The 18048-nt window shown below is 32.3% G+C and overlaps 1 protein-coding gene across 1 annotated transcript; it reads right to left on the bottom strand.

Moving 5' to 3' along the window:
• Positions 1 to 14076: 14076 nt before the first annotated feature.
• Positions 14077 to 17428, bottom strand: LOC149189956 (cysteine-rich receptor-like protein kinase 2). The gene is made up of 4 exons (XM_089410388.1): positions 16690 to 17428; positions 14753 to 14892; positions 14451 to 14661; positions 14077 to 14315 (listed from the first exon to the last, which is right to left on the bottom strand). Exons 1-4 carry the CDS (start codon positions 17426 to 17428, stop codon positions 14077 to 14079), a joined length of 1329 nt encoding a protein of 442 aa, XP_089266514.1.
• Positions 17429 to 18048: the final 620 nt, after the last annotated feature.

The following is an 18048-nucleotide window of genomic DNA, read 5'->3' as shown; positions in this document are numbered from 1 at the left end:
AAAAATAATTTAGGTTTTCAGATCCTATCTTTTATAGCTTCCTCTTGAAAGTTGCATTCACTAATGGACTAATACCACAACTCTTCATCTTCAAACTATGAACTTTTCCATGCTTCTTCCGCTTCATATTCCGGATCTTCTTTCTGCCATATTTCTTGATAGTATAATTTGATCTTCTTGACTCCGTTGTTGAGAGGTTGTTTCAATGCTTTCTCATTTGTCTTTAGAAACTTAAATGCCCTTTCCTACATATTTTTCTTCATTTTTTCTTTCATCTCTAACTATAACTAGATTGTTGTCATGTCTTCTTGCACACTCAAAATCAATGTTAAAAACATCTTCATTATGCTATGCATGAAATCTTTCTTTTCTTCTTCTTTCTTCTTTTCCTATTCAAATTCATTAAGGCTATCTTCCATTGTTATGTTGTTAGGGTATATTCTCATAAAAAGCTCATGAATCACTTTATCCTTTCCTTAATCATCAATTACTACTAGATCGTACACTACTTCATGAGAATTTCTAATTATTGCTTCATAACTTTCTGCTACAACGGTAGCTTCAACCTTCAATTCTTCATCAAACATTGAACTTTCCATATTTCCACAATCAATCCTTGCTTCAAAAAAGAGACCACAAATTTCATCAACATAATTTTCATCCACTTTGTGGTGAGATATTTGAGCATGCATGTGCTCATTAACAATTTCAACTTCACCAAATTCATCATTTGTTGTTGGATTCATGAGAGATGCACTTTCAACTCTACAAACCATTACTTCATATGAAAATTTGTCTTTGTTATTCTTAAACTTAAATGCCTCAAACTCTGATGCAAAGAGGTCATCATCAACTACAATCATACCTACTAGATCACAAATGTTATTCACTTCTTTATTAGAAGCTTCACCACCATCAACAAGTTCTATTGTTGGATTCACCAATTCACAACCCACTTTGCAGTCACCATCCACATGTGCCTTGTCATAGTGGGATTCACCATCATCTTCACCATCCATGTTACAGTGGGGTTCTTGAGAATCTATATGCTATTTCTCTACTTCACACGTAGAGGTTTCAACTTCTCACTCTACAATCTTTTTTATGTCTTCTTCATCCATATGCATGTATGCATGATGGGTTTCATTTTTATAGTCTTTATGACCATCATCCAAATTTGAGTGGGATTCTCCAAGCTCTATTTTCCTCCTAGAGTCTTGCTCATTTATTCTTAGACCTACAATTTTCTTTCTATTGATTCTTCAACAAACTGTAACAGAATTTGTTACTTTATGTCACTTTCCTTTATACCAAATTCTACTTCCAGGGTCTTCCATGCTTCCTTGGAAGATGTATCTTTTGCTAACTTGCACAAGGACTTCTCATCCAATGCATTTTTTATAAGATCCAATACTAAGGAATCACATAGTTCATCATATCAGTTATTAGATCGATACTCAATCAACTCTTTAAATCAAAGAAAAGTTTTCATTTTGATAGTTCCCAAAAATTAAAATTTTTACCAGTAAATTTTGGAAGTGTTACTAGATCTATCCTTATCCATTCATCCTTGAATTGTTTTACTTCATATACCTGTCTTCTGGATGCCTCGATTGTAGTGAGAACCTCTATGAGCTCTTTAAAATACTTTTGTTCTTCCTTTCAATATATTTTCTCAGTTTGCTTCAGTCTTGCTTTGTGACCCTTGACTATCGTCTTTCTTTTATCTTTTTTCTTCTTTGCTTATTGTATCAGGTTTATAGAAATGAACATCACATACACACGATTGTCTTTAAAACTAAACATTTTAACCTTCACTTTAACTGTGGCTCCCAAAAACTACTAACAACTTTGCTAAGCTCTTCTATGAAGATTCTTATGGAGGCTCATGGCTATAACTTATAGTGGAGACTCCTTCTTTGGTCAGTGGTGGTGGCTCTTTCCTCTTGATATGGTAGTGGCTTTGTAGGCTAGTCACCCTAATCTTTTAGTAGTTGTGTTTACAAACTCTCAGCAAGCTCTAGTTTTTACTTACGGACCAATGGATGTAAATTTCGATTTGCGGGCTACTCACAATAGCCAAGGCTCTTAGTGGAAGTAGCTCATGACCATCTTAACTCCTTTGGTTCTTTGAAACCTTTCTAAACCTTGCTTTGATACCACTTGTCATTTAGAGGAAGAGATAAACATGTAAACACAAGACAAATAAGTATACAAGTTTCTTCTTGAATAACTAAGTTCTATTCATTAATTATTCTCTCATATAAATCCACCAAGTTTTTGCTATTCTCTCTTCTTACTTCACATTACAATGACCCAACCATGAGTATATAAGAACTAAACTTTCTAAATATGGAATCCTGCAAACTCTAACTTTCTTGCCCTCTTGCAAACTATGAATTGACGCTTTAACTAGACTTTTCTAACTTCACTTTAACATAAATTGACATTTTTATTTTCCTTAACTTAGCTTTTCTTGACAAGGAATTAAATTTTTAACTATAACTCACTTGAGTTCTAATATTAGACTTAGCTTGCTTTCTTTCACTTAACTTAACTCTTCATACATTGCATGTATACGAGACTACTTACTATTTCTATCAAGTGAAACAATTTTGATCTATGACAAAGATGCAATTGATGGTTGTAAATCAAATAGGAAATTTGAGGATAGGTTTGTATGAATTGTGTGCTCTTATAATTTTTAAATTGTTATACGAGACTAGAGTTCACTTGATTGTAACACATTTGAATATTTGACAACTGTTAGGCCAGTTGGGTTGTTGATTCTATAAGATTACTTTCATTCATATCATTTGCATATTGGTTATGTTAAGGCATAATTGTATGGAATGATTATCTACATACTTCAATAAATGTTAAACATATGAATTTTAATAATTGTGAAATATAAAAAGTGAGGTGTAGTATGGAATCACGTAGTTTTAGATTCGGAAATCGATGAGATGAAATGAGTCATGATGCACCACAAACCTATAGTGATGGGCCATCTGGGTGCACGAAGCTAGCCTCTGATGTGGGTGACTAAAGGGGCATGACAATGGTTTTTTTAGATTAAATTAAAGTTTATGATAGAGGTACTCTTTCAGCATCCTTCATAATATATATATATATATATATATATATATATAAGGAAGATATTGGTCAAGTAAGAGTGGAGCCTTCAATTAACCGAGAAAAGGATTACATATGGTACATGTCTTTACAAGTGTAAAGACCAACAAAAGACAGGCCCGTTGATGATAAACAAACAACAAGGTCAACAAAACCCAAAACCTTACACACAAAAACAAGTCCTCGAAGATATAGGGAATACTTTGGGGAGTTACAAAGAAATAGATAATGATCACATATAAGGTTTTTTTACCTTTACTTGGATTTATATAGAGATAGCTTGTAGCAAAGGCTTACCAGACAACACACTGTTGAAAAATGGAAACTATGAATTTAAGCAAAGTTTGGATTATGAAAACACAACATTTAGATGTTGCACTTGTTTTCAAACAGGTCACCTACATTATTCATGTCCACAGGCCAAAAAACACCAAAATAAGAAAAAGGTGGGGAGATTGAAAAAAGAAAGGTTAACAGCACATTGACTTTGCAAAATTAGAGTAGGATGTTGAGGAAGATATCCCTTCTCAAGATATTAAGGATAATTAGAAAATGGAAAGTACTTACTATTCAGAATAGATTGACCATGATGGGGAGAGGAGTCATGAAAGAATTCCTTCAACAAAGATGGTAAGACAAGCAGATGGTGTTGCAGAAACAATAAAGGCTCATGAATCGAGATATTCAGATCAAGGCAAAGACCAACATCAAGTGGAGCTAGGTTTGGATCTTCCAATCATTTTGGTGGAATATTTAGGTAGTAACTGGCAGAAAGTGCATAGGAAGAAATGGAAAAATAGAATCTTCATGATTATTACAAATGAATTTTTTTCTAGTATTTTTTGTCTCCAAAGATTTTGATCTTGGTTTTAATTGGAAGGCATTCAGCCTCTAGAAAATGTAATTTTCTTTATTTATAATAAAATTACAATTTTTTCTTTGGAAAAAAACACCTCAATCATTATTGTTAATCCCCTTTGCATTCTCTTAAATTCTTAGCATAAATATTGTTAATGTCTATAATGGATGACATGTTAATTATGGTGTTTCCATACCTATCCTACACTATTAGATTAATTTTGTCTCTTAACTTTTATAGTCATACTAAGATTATTTGAAGAAAGCAAATAAGGATAAAAAATCACAAGGAGCCTTTGTCCAACAACTAAAGAAGGTACTACATGCCTATGTCCATGTTTTAATGTTCTTCATAATAATATATTAACACATATTAATGAAGTATTATACCAATTTTTCTATTTATTTTATTTGAGCTTTAATTAAAGGAAACTTATTCAAAACAATCATAAATATAACTTTAATTCCAAATATAAGTTGTCTACTAATCAATAAACTTTTTAAAAAAATGGCTTTATCAATTTCTATAATTTTTTCTTATTTTATAATTAAATGCTCACGAGATTCATAAAATTTAAATTATCATATTTTTTTAAACATCTCCCTTATATTACATGGTTGAGAGTCTCACTACAAAAATAATAAAAATAAAAATATCTTAACTAAATAATAATAATGATATAAATCACACACTAAGAAAAGTTTATTGAAAATAAGTTTTCAATAATAAGTTTTCAAAAATTTATGCAATGAAAAACTAAAAGTACATCTGGCTTGTCTATATTTCTATTTATAGATGTAGCATCATTTGTTAGAAATGTATTATCTAAACCCTTAATTATTTCTGCATTTATATTTTTGGCATCTTTCCCTTTAAATGTCTATTATATTACAGTTGTTGCGAACTCTTCAGAATCATTTCCATGTTTATGAAGGTAGGATTTGCCCCTTGCAATGCTTTTTTTATTTCGCTTGTTGCCAACACCTAAGAATCTCTTCAAACTCATGAGAAGCTCATTCAATCTTATCATTTTCTGAATATCAAATATGATTCCCAAGTCTGTCACAATGACTATGGTTACACAAGTTATTATTATTCTTACTTAGAAGATCCCTTTACATTGTCTTGATCAATGCTATAAGCAATATGACATCTTTTTGTCCTCCAATAATGGCATAGCAGGGAATTAAAATATAGAATTTGTGTTCAAATGGGACATATCAACAACTTTGGTTTAGAGAACATCTAGCTAATGGCAGGTAAGAGTCCCCACCTGGTTGCACAGTTCCCACTTTTTTTGGAGTGTCATTTGCATCCATATAACTGCACTCCCAAGCACAACATTCTTCTTCTTTCAACCATCTGATGCAAGTTGGACCTTTGTGATACTTTTTTTGTTCTTCTTCACAAGAAAAGAGTTTTTCTACTTCATGATATCTCATAATAGTTGTCCCGTAAGGTTTTCATCCTCTTTTCAATCTGCAAAAGATAAAAACCTATTTATATCCCTTAATAAATAGGGAAAAATTGAAACAAAAAGATAAAAATCTATTTATATCCCTCAATAAATAATAAACAAATAGGGAAAAAATTGAAACAAAAAGATAAAACCCTATCTATAACCCTTAATAAATAGGAAAAAAATCGAAACAAAAATAAAATTAACATGTATTAAATGAAAATGGAGAGGATGTGATGCCTTTCATCCAAGCAATGTGGTGCCTTGTTATGGTTGACCTTTGTGCCAAACAATCCCTCCGTGACTCCTTGGCAAGATTTGAGTATTGATTGTGGAGGGAAAGTAAAATATGTTGTTCTTGAAATACCTATTGTTGAATAAATAGTCTAACCATTAAACTTAATTCCATAATTCACACCCATTTCTGCTCTCTCCCTCTCTCGATATGAAGACACAAAAGGTAAATGGTTAAATTAGTTTCTGAGGAGTTAAACTTCTAATTTTTTTGTTAATTATTAACTTGAAACTATTATTAACTATGAATTGTTTAGTAATTTGATGGCTCACTATTATTTAATCGTCTAACATTGAATTTGATGGTGCATAGTGGTGCAAGGTAGCACATGGGGGAGTCTTTCTCAAAGGGAATGCCTTATGACATAAATATAAAATTAACATAATATTATCATTTAATACAATATTACCATTTAATGCAATATTATAATAAGACAAAAATAATCATAATTGTTTTTAATTTTACTAAAACTCCAAGGAAGCATCACACACAAAAAAAACATCAAATCATTAGGGTGATAAAAACCATCCATTAAGCCCCAATCCTAAGGAATGGAAACATGTTCGGGAAGAGAAAGGAAAGTGATTTTCATGATGAACTTGTACATCGTATTTTACTTGGATTGGTTGACTCTCCATGTTTTCCTCTTTTTCGTCATTAAAAGGTGTGAATATGGAAACTGAGATCCTTTTTCTTTATAGACCTACCTCTCTTTATTTTTTGTGCTCATTTTTACCTAAGGACGTGAGTTCTGTACGTGTTTGGTTTGAAAGCATTTTCTACACTTAAATCTAATATTCTCATAATCTAGTATTATGTCAAAAAAAAAAAAACTGTTTCAATTTAATGTGGCCACATAGCCCTTTACTAAATTCTGTCTCTACACATCTTCTAGAAAAATTAAAAGGACCTTTATCTATCCTTTCTCGGTCCATATTCTTAAATTTCCCAACTATGTTTCTTCAAGGACTTTGTGGTGCCAGAAAAGAAGGGAAAGATTTAGAAGTCTCACCCATACCGGCATTATAGAAACCACCATAGTTGTCCGAACGAATTATTGGAACCATGGAGTAATGTAAAGCCCAACATTACCCCAAAACCATGGGAATTCATTCATGGAAAAATATATGTCTTTTTTTTATTCAAATTGAACAATGAAAAATCCTTTATAGCATTAATTAAAATCATAGTTTGTGTTCAGAGAGAAAAAATCCATTGTTGTAATGCATTCGGTTTGGCCAAAATTCATTAAACATACAAATGAGAGCCTTATATTTGAGGAGATTAAAGAGAGAGTTTACCTTGGAAAGATTTACTTCCATTGCTAGAACTTTTTCCACTTGTTCAACAATGTAGGAAGTAGGAATTTTTTGGATCTCTCGACAAGAAATGTTTTGGTGTTGTTCGGAAGGAAGGGGAACATTTCCTTTTGTTTCATACTTATAATTAAATGAACCATTTTGTGTCTTGAGACATGGGGATAATTCTAGTTGATTCCAACACATCTCCCTCTATCAAGAAGTACTTCATATATTTTATTTTATATTTTAACTTTCAATTACCCTTTTTCATTGAAAATTGAATATTTCATTATATACAACATTAAACTATTTTCTTTTAAATTTTTCTTTCTATATATATAGATATATATAAAATTGATATCAATATAAATGACTCATAGATTCTCAATACTTAACATAGATCTTCAAATAGTTTATTTAAACCCCGTATTGAAATATATTTGTAAAGCATAAGGTTTAAAAATCTTACCCATGTTTCTTTTTAATTCTAATTACTCTATCTATTTTTAAAGTTGATATTAAATTATATTTTGTGATGTGTCCATTGACATATTTTAATATTTTTACTAGATTGGGTTGTAATATCAAGAACAACTTGAAAGGCCATGGTAATGATATTTTATAATACTTTTAGTTAATACTAAGCAAACATGCATATTTATTTTCTATTTAGAAAATAATTTATTTTATTTTAAAATAAACACATGTAAACTCCCTATTGAACATAGATGGAATTACACATCTTCATGATATTGAAATATAAAATGTGCCTCGGAGTGCACCAAATTTTTATTTTAAATTTAAGTTTAGCTTTTAATTAATATATCTATAATTTGCACATCCATTATTTATAATCATTTAATTAAACTTATACTTATTTTTCCACAATAAACTTTAAAATTTAATTTTACTAATAAATCTTCACTTCTATCTCTTTCATTTATACATATAATTATTTTTCTTATTTTTAAACAAATATTCATATTTTATTGGGTACACTAAAAACATTAAACACATACATTTTTTTATTAAAAAATTGAAGATTTTATATCTAATTAAATTTGATATTGTCATTATTAAAATCACCAATATCAATACATTAATCATTATTTTTAAAAACTATATATTAGTTTTGATATTGACATTCTTAAAACACCAATATCAATACATTAATTATTATTTTTAAAAACTATATATTAATATCTATACATTAGTTATTTAAAAAAAAACTATATATTAATGATCAAATCAAGAGGTACTTATTTCATTATACGTCTTAAACGGTTAAAATAAATTATTTAAAAAAAAAAACATATAATGAGTATATGAGTTAGATATATCTACATTTAAGAAACATGTAACAAAATCTTTAATTATATAGATTAATCTCTAATTTACTATGTAGATTTCTAACTTGAAAATAAGCTTTGTTATAATACCAGTATAATACAAACCTTTTTTTAAGTGTAAAATGTTCTTGATCCCTCTATTCTATGGTCCAAGGTTTATATGTGTGTGTGCTTCAAATTGCATTTTGAATACATGAATAGATTCAATGCCTGAATTGCATTTGTTGATGCATAGACTAGATCCCTTAAAAATCTCCTTGAGCACTTTGATTGGGTAGAATACATACCTTAAACTTGCAATTACAACAATTATTTTCTACATTTCTAACAAAACTGACCAATTATGTTAAACATTCTAACCATATATTTTTTTCAATCACTTCATATGATATATAAATAGCTTTTTTGAGTCAAATATAATATATGCATAGTTGATAACTGGTTTATATAATATATATGTATTAGAGATAGAGAGAGTTGACATTAGAATATTTTATTTTACATGGGGATATGTGTGTATAAGAAATTGATATTAAAAAAGATTAGTTGAGATGCATATTGAATAATTTATTTAAGTTTTATATTAAAATATTTTTAAAAATATAATAATTATTCATCTTCCTTACATTCTAAAAGTGAAAATAATTTTTTTTTAGTTTTAATTACTTTATTTCTCTTTAAAGTTTATATAAACTTATGTTACATAATAGGGATATCAAAATATTTATTTATGGCTAAGAATGGGAAAAATATATTTACCACATCTTATAACATCAATTTTTTTATTACTGTGGACATTGATTTTTGTTTTGTTTTGATTTTTTTAAGAATATATATAATTTTTTTAAAAGGATACTTGTCAACTCCACTAGCATGGAGGAAATCACACATCTCTTTCATAATGAGCTATTCATGGGCGATACCATGGCTTAGTAATATCACATGTCCAAAAAACCATAACTAGTGTTCATATAACAATTTTTTTAAATTAATCAATTTAATTAGAAAGAAAAAAAAAAAAAGGCAAAACTACTTTTAAGATAAATCTCAATATTTGATTTATGACTACTAAAAACATTTAGAATATTGTATGAAGGTTAAATCATTGTCATCCACTTAGTATTCTTTTATAATGAAATTAAAATTCCTATTGAAAAATAGACGCTACTAACTATATAATTAAAAAAAATCATTAAAAAATAACTAAATTATAACTTTGTTTTAAATTATTATTATTTTTATTTATAAAGATAATGAATATATGAGTTAACCATAAAAACAAGTTAAAATATTGATAAACATAGAAATTAAATACCAATTTATATCATAAAGATTCTTAATTTATAAATAGGTTTTGTTACAATATCATGGCTAATACCATGGCTTATCAATACTATATGTCCAAAATACCCATAACTTGTTCACATGACCTTGTTTTTATTTGAAATGACATAATTGTTTTAGAAATAAATCTCAACCTTTGATTTATGACTACTACTAAGAATATCTTAAAATATCCTTAGGTGGTTATATCCCTACCATCAACCTAATAATTATTAATAATTAAATTAAAATTCTAAAATCCTTATTCCAAAATAGACATGGCTATAGACCTAATAAAAACGCATATGAAAACTTAATAAATTGAATTAAGAAACAAATAATTATAAATAAAAATATGTTAGATATATAAATGTGAAATATATATACAAATATATAAATAATAGCTACAAATTAATATACATTTTATAATCATTCAATTCATATTTAAATTTAATTAATAATCAAATACAACATTTATAACTCTAATAAACTTTTTTTCTAAATGGATATAATCAATATCATGCATACCACATTAAAAATTATAAAACATAACGAAAAAAATTGTCTAATTAAAAATAAAAATATTTTTATATATAAATATGTGAAATTTATATAAATATAAATAAATTTATATAAATATAAATAAATTTATTTACATAAATTTGTTAAATAACATAGACTTATCTTAATTTTAGATTTACCAATATTTTTATAAATCAAATCTTTAAATTGAAAATAAATAAATAAATTGAGACAAAAATTCACATCTTACACGATTTTTTCATTATTTAATAAATCATAAATCAAAATAGTTATATATCTATTTTTTACAATAAAAAATAAAATTTATAAATCGTTAGTTTTTAAAATTATATATTAACCTCTTATTTATATATTTATATATATAAAACCTTACATAAAATTTGGAACAAAATTATCTCAACAATATGCCCTATCGTCGCCACTAACACATCAGTTATATTAGTTTGAAACGCCACTAACACATCAATTATATTAGTTTGAAACACTATATACTTATTTATGAAAAATTGAATTGTTTGAAACACTATATACTTATTTATGAAAAATTGAATTTCAGACTAACATTATTTCACTTTAGTGACACTACTGTTTCACTATAATGACACTACCTTCTATTATACGCTGAGACATCAATCATATTGCTTTCAACAAGCATGTACTAATTATATAACTTATGAAAAAATAAATTCCGTATCATTATAGTCATCACACGGAAGTAAAACATCAACGGAGAGGACATTGCACCTGCAACATCCTTATCAATAGCTATAATGCCTATGGGAGATGATAGGACCAAAGCGTGAATATGATTACGCTACGGACTGACGATGATGCCACTAGAGCGTGAAGATGCCAACCCATTCACACTGGCGAGAGCAATACTACCACCTAACCGATTGTGATCACCCGTACCCTCTGTAAATGAAAAAGAATTGGCAAACCAGAATGGTCTACCATCTTCATGGTAGCACCAAATGTAATCAACTCCTATGAATAGTCACAACAATACACTTCCTATCAGACAGAGCATAAGGCTCATAGAAGAGCTTGTTCATTACATTACAAACATAGAAATTTGTATACAGAGACAGCCGTAGATGTTACAGTGGTCTGCCGACTGACATTTATGGTTCAACAACAATGGCCGACTACCGCCGTTGCTGCTGACTAACATTGATAACTAAGCCGACTACCGCCGTCATACGGTCAGGCGTGATTAATGTTCTAACACCTCCCCTTAATCACGATGACCTAAACTTTAAATTGTCTGCTGGTCTAAGTCTCAGCGAGGCTTACAACAAAACATTTCATTTTTGTCTTCTTGCTAAAGGGTCTATGCTTGTTCTTTCGCTGGTGTAGTTCCATCTTCACTTTTCTGGGTTGCCTAAAAGAATTCCTCTGCTCCTTGTTTATGTACTATCAGCAACCTTTTCCAGATCAAGACCCCGAACAAGGTAATCTAATTCAAGTTCTCCCCACTTTCCATGAGGAACCAGCAAACGAACCATCAAAATGTAGTCATTTTTGAACATGAGCGGTGTTCGAAGAACATCCATGGTAGTATCCTCCATAGTAGCAGTCATCTTGAAAGCAGATCCAATAAAACTTCTAACAATTGGGTTTTTACTCTGAGTGATTTCTTCAACAATATGATCCTCAACAACATGAGTGATTTCTTCAACAACATGATATTGTTTGTCAATGAACTCAAAAATACTGCTAATCCCAAATGGGTTCCTGAGAAAATGATCATCGAAAGGATCATTATCAAAAAAATCTAAAAAGATAGACATATCAGCTATCTCACACAAGGCGCACACCACAGGAGCACGTTCAATGCTGTTTTAATTCAACTCACTGCCTTTTTCAGGACACTAGCATTCACAGAAGCGTTGCCCTTACCTAATTTATGAGTATCAGTAAAACATTTCCATAGAACTTCAAGACTGATTGTGACACTCAACCAACTATGGATCTACTGTAACTAGATTAGAGAAAAGGGCTTCACCCCCAATAGATATGAAGCCACAAACACACAACCGCAGTTAAAAAAATAGGGATAGGTCGCCTGTAATTGGACAGTGGTTCTAACCACAAATCTGAACACAAAATATTTTCTTCTCACACACAGTCCTTCAACAACAATAGTTGTTCACGACATCTATAGCCCTCGGTGCCCCTATACGCTCTTCCTCGGCTCGCCTCGACCCTCCAGGATCCACCCTAGGGTCTTTCAACACTCGCATACGCAGACAGCAAATCCACACTTAGCCCACAAATGCTTGTCGACGAGCACCTTCTACACAGCGAAACAAGCAGCTTCACCTTCAGTCTTCAATGTGTAACCTGACTTCAGTTCATCACAGGCAACACACAACACCGAAATAGACTTTGCAACAGACTTTCCACTCGTCAGCTTTCACAGAGTCCGCGGCTTTGAACGGATCTGCCCACTGATTTGCAAAGATTTGCTTGAAAGCCTCTAGAAAACACACAACTAGGTGGTAGCTACAACAACAGGACAAACACACTCCCAGGTGGCACACAATCCACCACTATTCACAGCTCCCAACTCGATGAGCACACAGCTCCACCACACGCAACCACACGGACAGCGGGCTCTCACACTCTCAATGCTCGACTCCTCTGCAACACACAGCGATATTTCCACACACACTAAACCGAAAGCCTCGGCTCTGATACCATATTGGACATTGCTCTGATACCATATCAGAGACACGAAAGACTCATAGAAGAGCTTGTTTATTACATTACAAACATAGAAATTTATATACAGAGACAGCCGTAGATGCTACAACAATCTACCCACTGACATTTATGGTTCAACAACAATGGCTAACTGCCGCCACTTGCTGCCGACTAACACTGATGACTACGCTGACTATTCCCTATCATACGGCGTGATTAATGTTCTAACACTTCCTAGGATTACAATAGTGTTACAAAAACAAAAACCTTCTGAGAAAATAATGGCGTCCACTAATAAAGTAATATAATGCCAACCGATAGTGGCTGATTTTCACCTCGGTTGCAGAGACCCTGACGTAGGATCAGCAGCAGCGGAATAGATATTGGAATTTGTTGTCGAAGAAGTTGCTGTGCCACTGCTTGATGTTCCCTCGGGGTTGTGAAGAACATGATGTTTAAGTTTGCGATGTGCGCCCCCTGAATCGAGATCTATAAAAGCAGGCCTTGTGGGCGAAGGAAGATCATGTTCTTGCTCATTTGTCAGCATCCACACCACACGAGACATTGAAGGCCTCAACGCTGCAGCTCCTTGTGTGCACAGAAGGCCAATTTTAATTACTTTAATCGCTTCCTCCACTGAATAGCTTCCCTCCAATGTGGCATCCATAGCTTCTAAACCTCTGTCTGCTTTATAGAGTTTCCATGTCTGTTTGGCCAATATCAACAAAACACAAAATGTTAATGAGCAAAAATGACGTGGATACTTTGGAAATTTTCAACCAGAAAGATGAAATCTATATGAGCCATACTCCTTCGATGAGGAACTCCGCGTCTGGAGCCAAACTCTGACTCTTTCTCCCGCTGATAATCTCAAGTAGAAGCACTCCAAAGCTGAATACATCTGCTTTCTCTGTCAGCTGTCCGCGTAAGGCGTACTCAGGAGCCATGTAACCTCTGCTCAATGTCAACAGCAAAAAATAAATCTCCACATCCGTCTAAATCATATGAAGCAGATTCAGAAGTATGAATTGTAATGGGTTTATTTATAGTTCAAATTATTTAATGATGACTATGCCCTGAGCAAAGTGAATGTTGGAGAGTTCTTACAAAGTTCCTGCAACTGTAGTGCTAAGGTGGCTCATATCTTCTGCAAAGAGTTTCGCTAACCCAAAGTCTGCTATCTTCGGTCTGTAATTCTCGTCCAGTAAAATATTACTTGCTTTTATATCTCTGTGGACTATCCTAATTGCAGATTCCTCGTGAAGATAGGCTAGGCCGCGGGCAATTCCCACCATGATATCATACCTCGCTTTCCAATCAAGTAAATGACGTCTGGCTGTATCTACAATTAATAAATCCATAACATTGATTGATAAGAAAATTAACCAACTACATTATACACAACCCTAAAAAGATGAGAAGACAGAAAGGGAAAAAAGAAAACAAAACCCAATTAGAGTGAAGAAAGAGTAGAAACCGAATAGAAACTTGTCGAGACTACTGTTGGGGAGATATTCATAAACTAATAGCCTTTCCGAGGTATCAACGGAACAACCAAGCAATTTGACTAGATTCCTGTGCTGCACACGGCTGATGAGATTGGCTTCATTCAGAAATTCAACATCTCCTCGCGTTGAACTCATATACAACCGTTTGATTGCAACCTCTCTTCCACCTTGAAGAACCCCCTGCACATCAAAAGTACCTTAATATTATTTATAATCTCCCCTGGATGGTGTATCTAAATACTTCAATTATTAAATGCGACACTGAGCTCACTTTGAAGACGGATCCAAAACCTCCCTGGCCAAGCTTGTTTTCTGGTTTGAAGTTAGAGGTAGCCTCTCTCAAAATATCATACTTGAAATTGAATTCCGAAGCAGCTATAATTGGGTTTAACATAATTTCTCCTTCCTCACCTGCCACACAATCTCAAACCGCCTGCTTATCTAGCCATATGACAGTCCGTGAATTTCTTTTCTTTTTTTAATTTCTAACATTATAAATAGAAAATTTTAATTTAATCCTTTAACCTTTAGAATTTAGTGTTCATCAAACTTTTTGAAGTTCTTCGCTCATAAATAAAAATATATATAACATAAAATAATAATATAAAAATAAAAAATATCCTCATCATTCTGCAGAATGGGTTTGAAATTTTGATAAACTTGAACCCACGTCTCATAAAATTGAATAAATCATAAGATTTATGAAAATTATAATTTTATTCCACTTATTATGAATTCAATTTTTTTAATAGAAGTTAATTTTCACCTTAGGATAGAGATTCTTAATTTTAAAGAGATCTTGTTAAAATACTATAGTATAATATTATAGCTTATCAATATCATATGTCCAAAAATTTATAATTTATTTTACATGTCATTAGTTATATTACATTTTTTATTTAATAAATTTAATTAAAATAATAAAAAAGAGATAATCTGATTCTAAGATATTCCTATTATATTTAACTTTTATAAATTCATAATCCAAAATTTTAAAGTAATAGTAAACCAAGATTGTGAGGAGAAAACCCTGATTTAAGTGAATGATCAATATTCTTAAAAAATATGCAAAAGATTTTAAAATGATAGTATTCCAAGATTGTGAGGAGAAAACCTGATTTAAGTGAAAGATTGATATTCTTGAAAAATATGCAAAATTTTTTAAGTGAAACCAAGATTGTGAGGGTTATTTAAGTGAATGATTGATATTCTTGAAAAATATGCAAAAGCTAGGGGAAGGGAAAAATAACGGAGCTTGTGAGAAGGGAGATGGATTTTAACATAAATTTATTAAAACTTGAAGGGTTGAAAAATATGCAAAAGCTAGGAGGAGGTACAAATAGCGGAGCTTGTCACAAGGGCGAATGGATTGGAAGATAAATTTATTAAAACTTGAAGGGTGAAGACTAAAATTTTGTGGTGCAGAGTTCACTTACGAGCAACATTTGGATCGTAATTGGGGATCAAATTTTATCCAACGCTGTCTGTAACTATTTTTTCGAGAAATTTGATTAATAGGAGTGTTTAAATATTTTTTTAGGTGGAAATTGAATAATTATTTAGAATTTTGGGGCATTCAAAATCGTGAAGCCTATTCACTATAACCAGGTTTTTGAAAATTTTCCCAATTCTATCAAAATTTCTATTATTTTGCCAACAACCTACGGTTATCCAACTGTAAACAAAAGCAAAATTTGGTTCATAGTAGACTTGTAAGGGGAGCAAATTTTTATGGAACTGTAAACAAACCCTAAACCAGAGTTGGTCGACCACCATGGTGTGTGCTCGGGCGACCCGCGTGAAAGGTGTGGGAAATGGAGGCGTCCGTAGAGGGAGGGGGACAATTGTAACACAACTGTGACGGCTACGCTAGTTACAATGGCGCCAAACTAAATGGATTCATTGTGGAATCTTAAAACTGAATCATTTAACAATTTCGACACCTCTGATTCGAGAAAGCCGTTGCAGCAGAGCCAAAAATTTCCACGCGCAAACTCCACTAGCTGAAATTAATCCAATAGTCGCGACTACTGCGCCCAGAGTTATAGCAAGCACACTATGTTTTTTTCCTTCTGCGATTTGCACAGGAAGTCTAAGTTACGGCTAATGATCTACTCCACCAAAAATATATAAACCCTTACTAAAGCAGTATATTCTTTGTCATGGTAAACTATGCGAAAGAAATACCGTATAGTGTAGGAGTTTTACCTGGAGGAGGCGGCGGCGGGGATGGGGACGGATGTGGAGGGGCCACGGACGAATTGAAAAAAGAATACTCCTCGAAACGCAAATAACAATTTTTAGATCCGAATTGTGCTCCAATAGTCCCAGTAGAGCATGATTTTAGTGTTGAGAAGGCAGAAGTCAGGCAAGCCCCGCAGCTCTTTTGGGATAGATCTTTCCAACATTGGGCCATGGCATTTATATCCGCAAAATTAGAAGATAGAGAATAATCCGCAAAGAAAAGTTGCGGGCTCTGCGCAGCTTTCTTTGTAATGTTTGAGAGGAGGTCATCAACAGCATCTGTGAATTCTCGTGCCTTGCTGCTTTTCTCACCGTTGCAGATCAAACTTGTCGGCTTACTATCAATATTGCCGTAAAAGTTATGATCGGCGTAACGTAAAAAGCAGCCGTCTTGCTGAATGAGTCCAGAAGTATTATGGCATCGCTCAACAAGATTTGTTTTGGCCGTGGATGCACACTGTTTGCAATCGGAGGAGTTTAGATCTCCACGGCACTGGAGAAGCCCATAAACCGAACTATTGCTGTTTTGTCCCTCCACAACAACTACACTAGAAACATTGAATCCGCTTGTAGAAACGTTGCCCACCAGCGAATTCAAAACCTGGTTTAGATTGCGCTGGAAGGAGCTACCGTTTCTGTATTCGGGTCTCTCACAACCAAACCAAACGACAGCAGCCCCCGGATCAGCAGCTGAGAGGGGCATACGCGTGAACAAAGGGATCGCGAAAAGTAACATGGTACTGATTAATGCTTTCATGTTAATGGCAATCGTGCCGTCAGCGCACACTGGCGTAAGATCAGGAGTTAAACCCTATTTTGTTCACCTGAATCTATTTTCTGAAGAGCAGCTCAACCCATATATTATCGTGCCATCAGCGCACACTGGCATAAGATCAGGAGTTAAACCCTGTTTTGTTCACCTGAATCTATTTTCTGAAGAGCAGCTCAACCATATATTATCTGCTGCAGCTAATGCCTCTGGCATTAATTATCCAAAGCCCGATTGATTCTTAAACGTCTATTGACTTGACTTGACTTTGCTGCTGCTCATGTCACTGGCATTTATTATGCAAAGACCGATTAATTCGTGAAAGTCGATTAACTTGTGGATACTTGTGATTCCTAATCCGTGTGATTGTGATTATGGTAATATGGTTTATATAATTGTGTGGAATTTTTTTGTTATATAATTAAATTTAAAACTAGCATTTGTATTAGATGTTGCAAAGGAAACCTCGTAATGTATAAATTGAAGAACACAAATACAACAAAAGAATACTTTGATAAAGAATAAAAATATATTGAATGCTCAAATCAATGTCC

The sequence above is a fragment of the Pinus tabuliformis genome, chromosome 3_1, assembly GCF_031772625.1.
Source record: "Pinus tabuliformis cultivar Carrire ecotype Pingquan chromosome 3_1, CPIR1, whole genome shotgun sequence".
NCBI lineage: Eukaryota > Viridiplantae > Streptophyta > Pinopsida > Pinales > Pinaceae > Pinus > Pinus tabuliformis.
The sequence above is the reverse complement of the archived record's forward strand: the minus strand, read 5'-3'. Positions and strand labels throughout refer to the sequence as shown.

What these genes read in the sequence shown, in the direction of transcription:
- LOC149189956 (XM_089410388.1), bottom strand. Translation starts at nt 17,428, where the DNA reads ATGCCCCTCTCAGCTGCTGATCCGGGGGCTGCTGTCGTTTGGTTTGGT. An exon ending in CCCGCCGCCGCCTCCTCCAG is followed by an intron (nt 14,893 to 16,689) that starts GTAAAACTCCTA and finishes ATTGTGTGGCAG; the next exon opens with GTGAGGAAGGAGAAATTATG. An exon ending in TCTCGACAAGTTTCTATTCG is followed by an intron (nt 14,316 to 14,450) that starts GTTTCTACTCTT and finishes TATTAATTGTAG; the next exon opens with ATACAGCCAGACGTCATTTA.